Below are 9,044 nucleotides of genomic sequence, written 5' to 3'. Positions count from 1 at the left end.
TCCGGGGGCGGGGGCGGAGGGCCCGAGCAGTGGGCGCTGTGTAGGGGGAGGGCTTGTAGGGCGCCCCCCAACGGGTGTTTGGGCTCAGCCCTAGTGGTGGAGGCCCAGCGACCAGTGTTCTGCAGGACGAGACCTAAAGGGCTTCTAGAACATCTGCCCCCAGCCAGAATCGATCCCCACCCCTCCCTCCGCGCCCCTGGCTTCCGCCTGGATCCTGGATCCTGGATCCTCGGGTGAAGCGCCATGTGTCATTAATGCCCCACTGAAAGGCCTGCTGCCCGCGGAGGGGGCACCGGGAGGGGGCCGCGTCCTTGCCCCTCTAGCCAAGGTTGCCAGCGTGGCCTCCCGTGAGCTGGTGACGAGCCGGCCCAGCTTGTCCGCCACTGCCCACAGGGACCACGCCGCAGCCACCCCGCTGTGCGGGCGCTCAGAGCGCGTTCCCGCTCAGCCTCCTCTGCGTGGGGGCAGCGGCTGCGCTCTTAGGAGGCGCAAACGCCGGGCCCCGCTTCCCCATTTCCCAGCAGGGCGACACTAGGTCGGGATAAGCTCAGTGACTGCACAGTGAAGGACAGGAAGAGCAGTGGGAGTGCAGGACGCTAACCCCCAGAGGATGTTCCCCCACCACCACGGGGAGCAGCTCCACCTTGCCCCCCACCCCCCTTCCCCCAGCCCAGGCAGACGGAGCATCTTCAAAACCAGCTTCCAGACCCCTGGACCAGAAACTCTTTATTTCCTCTGCCTGGAGGGAAGGCGGAAGCAGGGTCCCCTTGGGAGGGGGAGGAGGGCTCGGGGCGCAGAGGGTCTGTGAGGGGAGCTGCAGAGGCTCCGCCCGGGCGGGGCGGCGTGTCACTTGTGCTCCTCCAGGAAGAAGTCGTTGTAGGCCATGCACAGCGTGGTGAGGAACACCGAGTACTCCTTAAAGTCGATCTCCTGGTCGCTGTTTTTGTCCAGGCTCTTCATCAAGTCGTCGATGCTGCTCTCCTGCATCTTCTAGGGGGGCCCGGGGAGAGGGACAGGTCAGCCACCCCGCCTGGCGCTGCCCCAGCACCACTCCATCCCCCTGGGAAGGCAGCCTCCGGGTGACCCCAGGCCAGGTCAGCAGCGCCGAGCTTCCCGCTGCCCAGTCTCCCTCAGCTCACACCCAGCGCAGGGCCTGGCACCAAGCAGGGGCTCGGTGGCCCGAGGCCTGAATCTAAACAGATTATAGCAGGGAGGCGAGGCGAGCCCCGTTCCCCACCCAAACAAATAACCTAGATTTTATACAGCACCCAAAGTAACAGCTTGGTGACACAGGGCACTGAGCATGATCCAAGCCTCGGACTTATTCTGCCCCTGTCGGGGACAGTGGAGAGTGGGCCCAGGTCTCTCCATGACAGCAGTGTGTTGGAGCCGAGAAGCCACCGCCTCCCTTCCCTGCTGGAGAGCCTGCAGGACAGCCATGTGGTGACGAGTGCCTGGAGCGTGACTGCACTCTGTCTGGTCCGCTGCACTCCCAGCCCAGCTCTACCAAGGGGATGGGGACAGGGCCCCCGAGGGGGACAGGAAGACAATACAGACATCCTGCCCGCCCTCCTCGCCACCCCCAGCTCCAGCTTTTCCACAGGAGGCAGGACGTGGGGACATACGGAGATGGAAACAGCCTCTCTGTGACGCATTCTGTGTCCCCAGTCTGGGCTCCTGTTATAGCCAGGCCCTCCCCAGAGCATCTGTCCCCCCCGTAATTAACGGTACTGGCCCCGGGGCCCCTCCCTCTGCCCTCATTATCTCCGAGATGCACACAAGCTGGCAGGAAGGCCACAGAGCTGGCCTGGTGACACCACACCTGCTTCAGTCCCCTGCCCACAGGGGCACACTCAGGGGTGGGGGGGGAGCTTGTCTCTGGGGAGGCACCAAAGCTGAATTTTAAAAGAAAAAGCAGTGGGAAGGTGGGGTGGGTTACACCAGCTCAGCTCCTCATTAGCTGGGTGGCCTTAGACAAGTCACATGATGTATCTGAGCCTCGATTTTTCTTAACTATAAAAATAACATAACCACTGCCTCATAGGCGCCCTCCCCGCCGCCACCTCCGCCTGGCGAGAATCAGCTCTGCTTCTTCCTTCGCTGTGTCCGTGAACCAGCAGAATGACGCTTTTGGGTCCCTTGTCAGCCCCGGCGGGGAGCCCCGCGCGTGGGGGCCCCCGGCCTCGAGCTGCGTGTCGCAAGACCTGGGCCCCCTGGAGCCCACCACGCCCCACGATGCCACACCCAGGCTCTGCCACCGCTGCACGGGCCTGGCCTCGACGTCACGTGTCCCCCCACTTCACCCTCTAAACCCTGACGTGGGCTTCCTGCTTCCCGGGGAGCCCGCCCCGCCCCCAGCGCCTGGAGCTGCGCTGGCCCAAGATGTCCACCCTCTGCCTTCGGTCTCTGTCCCCTTTGGCCATCTTGCCCCTGGCTGAGAATAGAGGATGCCGAGGGCAGGTCTCATGCCGGGTCTCTAGGGAGGCGGGGCCAGGACTCCATCCTCCACTGGGGACCCCGACAGTGCTGTCCGTGCTTCCTCCTTTATCCCCTGCCCCCCACGGTGCCCGCAGGGAGCACGCGGACTCTGGGGAGAGGCGGCACGGTCACCTACCTCGCCAAGACACAGCTCCTTCTTGATCAGTTCCTTCAGCTCCTTCCTGCTCAGGGTCAGCTTGCTGCCCTCTCTCCCCGAGTATTTGTGGAAAGTGGTGACCATCGTGGTCAGGGCCTTCTCAAGAGGCGTCTCCATGACAGGTTCAACCCTGGGAGTGAGCGGAAGGGGCGGATCACACTCCCAGGGAAGCCAGACCTTCTGCTACCCCATCGCCGGCCCGGCTCCCGGCCCCCCCCCCAACCCCACCTCAAGGACCAGAGACTGGGACTCACGACGAGATCGAAACCCACCAATGAGTGGACCCAAAGGAGTCAGGACAGGTTCTGATGAGACCCAAGGTGCACATGGAGCAGCCAGAGCAGTGAAACTGACCAGCCCCTGAAGGAGGCCGTGCACGGTCCTGCTCAGGGGATGCTGGGGGGCGAGGGAGGGGCGACGAGCAGCTCCCCCAGAAGGAGAGCTGCTGGAGCAGAGGAGGGGTCAGGTTTCCCCCTGTCCCGCCCAGCTCGCTGGCTCTCACCCTAACCCAGCTGCCCGACTCTCCTGAATTCGGAGGGTGTCCCGTTATGGAAGTAGGGGACAGGGCAAGCAGAGAGCCCAGAGGTTGGCAGGGGCTGAGGCCGGAGCCGGGAGATAAGGTCTTAATAGGAAACGGGCAGAGGTGACTGGACTTGTCCAGCCGGCCTCCATCCCCAGGCCTCACGTGACTGGCCACGGGACAGCAAGGGGTGTGGCCCTATGGACATCTCCAGGGCCATTCTGAGAGCTGGAGCCAGGCATTGTAGTGAATGGGTCCAGTCTGCCAGCACAACCACACCCGCCCCGGAGGAGAGGCAGCCCGGAGCTCCGTGACTCAGACACGAAAACCACTTCCCCCTTGGGGAGGAAGGCAGCAACGCCCCAGGAACTTGAGGGCTGCAGGTAGATCCATGCAGAGCCCCGGGCAAGCAGGAAAAAGCCGAAGCCCACCCCCGAGCTCCGAGCTGGACCTGTCATCACCTCCCACCTCCCGAAAACCTCAGCTTCCCCTGCCCCCAGGAGACTCAGCGAGGGCCTCCGGGCGCCCACAGCAGCGACCAGCTGGCTCCTGTCATCACCTCCCACTCCCCAAAACCTCAGCTTCCCCCGCCTCCAGGAGACTCAGCAAGGGCCCCCGGCCACCCACCCGCAGCAGCAACCAGCTGGCTCCCTTCCCCACCCCACCCCAGAACCCCCTTCTCAGGAAGCGCTGACAGACAGTTTCGGACGCCCTGTCCTCTCTTCCCCAAGCACGTGCCCGCTCATCGGGCTGAGCCTTCCTTGGGGCAGGGCGCAACAGCTCGTCACCCCCTGGCCTAGTCATCCAGCTCGCCCCACCAGAGAGATGAGCAGGGCCATAAGAAAGAAGGGCTCACCGAGGAAGGAGCAAGCCAGGCACCCACGCCGCAGAGACGGGCTCCCTCCCCTGCTGGCTGGCTGCCTTTATTCCCTCTCTCCAGTCCCTAGGAAACCAGGGGAGGGACAGGGCCAATGAGAAGGGACCAGGGACATGCGGAGGTCAGAGCCCCTTGAGACAGGACTGGGGAGAAGTCCCCTCTGCCACTCTCGTTTGCACAGGGAGGGGATGGGGCATCCTGAGCCCACCATGGCAGACGCAGCTTCTGGCCCAGAAGCTTTGTGTCCACCACCAAAAGCCAGAATCGCAATCTGAGGGGTCAACGGGGTGGATGAGGAGAAGCTGGGCTGTTCTAGAAAGGAGACCCCAGAAGTGTGGGCCAAACCCAGGGTATCTCCCAGGCCCGCGGCCGCTCCCCCAGGCCCCAAGCCGACGCACCTCCAGACAGAATCCATGGGGGAAGACGTTTCTTGCCAAGGGCATGGTCAAGGTCATTAGCTGGAATGGAGCCCAAGGTTTATTGTTTGTTTTATTTTTTGTGGTGACATTGGTTAAAGAAATCCAGTAAGTTTCAGCTAAGGTTTTTAAAGAGCTTTCAGATGAGTGATTTCTTCTAACCCTCGCTGATCTTCATGGGAAAGAACTGTCAGAGACCCTAGGAATGAGACTCGGGTTGGGAGGGGGTCGGCGAAGGGCAGTGCCTGGTCATGGGGGAGAGGTTACGGATTGCGGGGAGCAGGTCCCAGGTGCAGTATGAGTCGGGTCGGGGTCAGGAGAAACTCAGACATTGTTCTACCACCAACCGGTCCGAGTCTGAGAACAGAACGGACTTGGGGGCTTCACCCCTCCAGCTGCTGCAGCCCCGCCGAGTCGCTGAGTCGGCCTGGGTCCTCCCCGCAGGACGGGCAGCCGGGACTGGTCGCCTAGCAACAGGAGTTTCCGAAGGCCAGAGTGATGCAGGAGGCTCAGGGGAGGGCATCCCCGTGGATGACGGGCGGGCGGACTTGGGCGAGAGACGGGGGAGGAGGCAAACTTTTTCCTGGACCGAATCCCACCCAAGGCCCCGTGGTCACCCGCGGAGGGAATGTCTGAGTCACCCGCCCCACCAAAGCTTGAGAGAAAAACACAATGCGATGAGAAAGAAAGGGGAGAGCTTGGAAGGTCGAGGGGACCAAACCCTCCCTGCCTCTGGCCCCGCCCGCCACTCAGTTCTTCCTCAAAGGTCCCCACCACCCAGGTGGGCCCCGAAGCCGACCTCGGCCCCCGAACCTAAGGAGAAGCAGCAGCAGGTCTGATATTTTCGGGGTGGGTGGAGGGATCTCAAGTTTATTGATCGGCTCATATGTCTGGAATTTTGTCTCCAAAATTGTGGTCACCATCCCCCGCCATCTCGCCTGCTCCCCCTGCAACCACGGTCCCCGTCTCGTCCCCTCCAAGTCCTCAACCCCCTCTGCAGGACCACGGTCTGATAACATCTCGGCCTGGGGCCTTCGGGGTGGAGACGGGAGTGGGAGTGTGGAGAAGGACCGTGTAGTCAGGCCGCTGGTCTCCCCGACATCGCCTCCCTGATCTGGCCAGGGACGGGAGGGGTCATCCACCCCTGGGGTTCGAGGCCAGAGCAGTGGAAGGCAGGGGCGGGACAGGGCCCGGGCTGTGACCGTCAGGATCGTCCCCCGCCGCCCCCGTCCCGCACATCCCACGCTGCCTCACTGCTTGCTCCCCAACTCACCCCTCCCCCCACCTCACCCCCTCACCCCCCTCACTCCGAACTCCTTTCCAGGCCCCAACCAGGAGCAGATGGGACCTTCCATCCCACCCAGCCTCAGTCGGAGGCAGCAGGGAGTGCGCTGGCTAAGAGCCCACAGCCCGGGCTTCCAAGCCCCTGGGGCCCCTTTTACTGCCTTCGGTCCCATCAGAGTCAGCCCTGTCACACACACACACACACGCACACGCACACACACTCACACACACACACTCACACACACACACTCACACGCGCACACACACAGCCATCCACAGCCCTCCCCCGCTTCACGAGACTTCTCTCCACAGCCGGCCGGCCACTCTCCACCCCATGCCCTGACCCCCTCCCCCAGCCTCCTCCCCACGCCGCCAAGGCTCAGACCACCAGCCTCAAGACGCCCAAACATCTTTATTGGACTTGCTCAGCATCGTGCACGTCTGGAGGAGCCAGAGCGAGGCTCCGTGCCCGCCGCCCACGGGGAAGACCCCGGCGGCCCCCCCACCACACACGTGGGGGGCCCTCACTTCTTCCGGGGCTGCTTGTCGGGGAAACCCTCGAAGAACTCGTTGCACATCATGGCGATGCAGGACAGGAAGATGCAGTACTCCTGGAAGTCCACCTCGTTGTCCCTGTTGCTGTCCAGGTTGCTCATCAGCTTCTGGAAGGCGGCTTCGTCCGTCCTTTTCTGCAGGGGGAGCAGCCACGGGTAGAAACTGGAAGTGGGGGGCCGGAGCCCAGGCCAGCCCAGGCTTCCACCTGCAGAAAAGCCAGTCCTGGAGGGCCCGGCTTTGGGACTCAGGCCGCGGAGCTAAGCTGGGGCTGGAGGAGGGGTCCCCGAGGGAGAGGAAGTCTGAGTGCCCACCCCGGAAGGGGGCCACATCTTTATCTGAGGTCGTGTTAAGAACGCGATCAGACAATGATCGTGAAAGCAACGTGTAAGCTGCATGAAGCTGGATACCGGGGAAGCCGTGGTTGTCTGGGGGAAATAGGCGTGTGTCCCTGTAACTGTCTTCACGCCTACGAGCCCCATAGAAACGCAAAACCGTTCTCCGCTGCAGTGACGGCCAGAGGTGGACCTTCCCGGCCCGCAGGTGTCAGCTCTGCATGCCGTGACCCTGGGAAGTCACTTAGGTGGCCTCTCTGAGCTGCAGTGGCCCTTCGGCTAAGTCATGCAAAGCCACCGGCCCATCAGCCCCTAACCTCCCTGTTCAGGCTCAGCCCCCTTTCTGCTGGGCACCAGGACATGAGAGACAGGTGCTCGCTGAGTCTCCACCCCAGCAGTGGGGAGCAAGCTCTCTGTCCCGACTTCCCCATCTCGGTTGGTGGTAAACGCCAGCTGCGCAGGAAGGCCGCTGCCTCCCAGGGCCCTGCCCGCCCCCCGCCATGGGGACCGCCCCACGGGAGTGCATGCTCCGGGCCAGCAGCCACTCACCCCCAGGAAGCTGGGCAGCTCCCGGGTCAACAGGTCCTTTAGCTCCGACTTGTTGAGCTTGAACTTGTCGCCCTCCTTGCCAGAGTACTTGTGGAAGGTGGACACCATCACGTCCAGAGCCTTTTCCAGCGGGTATGCCATGGCGACAGTCGGGATCTGGGGGTCACAGGGGAGACTTTACCCTCCCCGCCCCACCCCAGCTCTGTGCTCAGAAGGCCCCACCAAACCCGATCCCTCTGGGGAGCCCTTGGTGACACTGCCCCCACCACAGGGGGAGCCCAGAAAGGTGGGGCTCAGCTCCTGGCGGGGAGAGGGATGCTTCAGGCTCTGAGCTCCGTTGCCTCCCTCCATCCATCCGTCCACAACGCCCCACCCAGCCCATTCTTCTCCCCCCGCACCCCACCCATGGCTGGGCAAGGCTGCTGCTGGAGGCCCGCCAGGGAGCCCGCAGCGGAAAAAGCCCGTGGCCTAGCGTGGGGCGGGGCGGGGTGAGGTGGCAGAGGCACGGGTGCAGGCAAGGGTGGGGCGGCCAGCTCCCCTGGGCTGGGCGGCCGGGAGCTGGGCAGAGGCCGACGGGCCGCTACTGGACGAGACGAAAGCCCACGGCTGCCTCCGCCTTCGCTCTGCTTCCCGCACCCGAGTGTGCACACACAGGCTTGTGCGACCCAGCAAACACGAGCCAACGCGCACGCCGACGGGGCTCACGCTCGCCAGAACGCGGCGGGAGCGGACCGGACGGGGGCTCGGGTCGAGCCGCCCGCACCTGCCTCTCCTTACGTCTTGCCCTCCCGCACATGCACGGGCTTGCACACGCACACGCACACGCACGGGCTTGCACACGCACACGCCCCACCCCAGGGCCTCCACACTGGAATCTCACATCTGGACCCACTTGGCGCATCTGGCGCCCACCGGCTTCCCCTGCTCGTGCGCCGAGCCTCCGCCTGCCGCTCCAGGCGTGCCAGGCAGACACGACTCACCAGGCCGAGACACAGAGGAAGCGCCGAGGAGGGAGGCCGGGGAGACAGGAAGCGTGCGGAGAGCCCAGCGCCTGACCTATTTATACCCTGGCCGGGCCCTGCCCATGGAGGGGACGGGGGAGTGGGGGGAGCAGGGGACAGCCCTCCCGCCCGGGGCCAACCCAGTGCGTGCCAGGGCAGGGCCCCTCTGCCGGCCAGCCCGGAACGTGCTCCCCGCCCCGGGCCGCGGAGACGGACAACGGGCGAGCCCAGTGGGCGCAGACGGGGGCCTCAGTGGGGTGGACGCCCCCAGTGTACACAGCTCGGCCTGAGTTTTAGGGAGCTGGAGTCAGGGGCAGTCTGTGCCTCCGGCATGGGGGACAGGGAACAGTGATACCACCTGACAGCCAGGAAAGGGGACCCAAGGTCGTGGGTGACAGGTGGGATGCTGCCCTGAGGGAGGAGCCCGAGCTCAGTGCCCGGGACGGCTCGTGCCACCTTTCCCCCCTTCCCCGAGGGCTCCTGCACTCTGGGCGAGGCCGGGCAGGAGTTGGGGGCATTGGGGGGGCCACAGGCTAGCACCCAACAGAGGCCTGGGGGCCAGCAGGGCTTGTCAGCGGAGAAAGGCCCCAGGCGAGGCAGCGATGGGCGGGAGTGGGAGTCAGTCCTGGGGGCTCAGGGATGGAGTGAGGGTGAAGGGGGGCGTCACGAGGGGCGTTTCAGGGTTCGGGTGTTGTCAGAACGAAGACTGGGTGGAAAAGCAGAAGCTAAGTGGTACACAATGGAGGCGTCGGGGCTGGGGTTCGCCCCCCAGGGCGGGGCGTGGGCTCGGGAGTGAGTGAGGGTCAGGGCTGGGGGGCTAGGGCCCTCGAGGGGCTGGGGCTTCAGGGATGGGCTCTGCCTCAGACCTCCCCTTC

The 9,044-nt window shown here is 64.5% G+C and overlaps 2 protein-coding genes across 6 annotated transcripts; both read right to left on the bottom strand.

Annotated features, from left to right (window-relative positions):
• Positions 1-708: 708 nt before the first annotated feature.
• Positions 709-4,072, bottom strand: S100A5 (S100 calcium binding protein A5). 4 transcript variants are annotated; one of them, XM_015598341.2, is made up of 3 exons: positions 4,012-4,072; positions 2,615-2,765; positions 709-990 (listed from the first exon to the last, which is right to left on the bottom strand). In XM_015598341.2, the coding sequence occupies exons 2-3, from the start codon at positions 2,750-2,752 to the stop codon at positions 847-849; spliced, it is 282 nt and encodes a 93-aa protein (XP_015453827.1). In that variant the 5' UTR covers positions 2,753-2,765; positions 4,012-4,072; the 3' UTR covers positions 709-846. The 4 variants fall into 4 exon arrangements, with proteins under 4 accessions (XP_015453827.1, XP_024896655.1, XP_006923664.1 ...); XM_025040887.1 differs by lacking the exon at positions 4,012-4,072 and adding an exon at positions 3,321-3,397; XM_006923602.3 differs by lacking the exon at positions 4,012-4,072 and adding an exon at positions 2,908-3,314.
• Positions 4,073-6,124: 2,052 nt separating this feature from the next.
• S100A4 (S100 calcium binding protein A4) lies at positions 6,125-8,298 on the bottom strand. 2 transcript variants are annotated; one of them, XM_006923598.3, is made up of 3 exons: positions 8,149-8,298; positions 7,169-7,324; positions 6,125-6,421 (listed from the first exon to the last, which is right to left on the bottom strand). In XM_006923598.3, the coding sequence occupies exons 2-3, from the start codon at positions 7,307-7,309 to the stop codon at positions 6,257-6,259; spliced, it is 306 nt and encodes a 101-aa protein (XP_006923660.1). In that variant the 5' UTR covers positions 7,310-7,324; positions 8,149-8,298; the 3' UTR covers positions 6,125-6,256. The 2 variants fall into 2 exon arrangements, with proteins under 2 accessions (XP_006923660.1, XP_024896676.1); XM_025040908.1 differs by having other exon boundaries at positions 6,354-6,492; positions 8,049-8,197.
• Between the last annotated feature and the right edge of the window lie 746 nt (positions 8,299-9,044).

This window comes from Pteropus alecto, unplaced genomic scaffold, assembly GCF_000325575.1.
Source record: "Pteropus alecto unplaced genomic scaffold, ASM32557v1 scaffold49, whole genome shotgun sequence".
NCBI classification, from domain to species: Eukaryota; Metazoa; Chordata; class Mammalia; order Chiroptera; family Pteropodidae; genus Pteropus; species Pteropus alecto.
The sequence above is the reverse complement of the archived record's forward strand: the minus strand, read 5'-3'. Positions and strand labels throughout refer to the sequence as shown.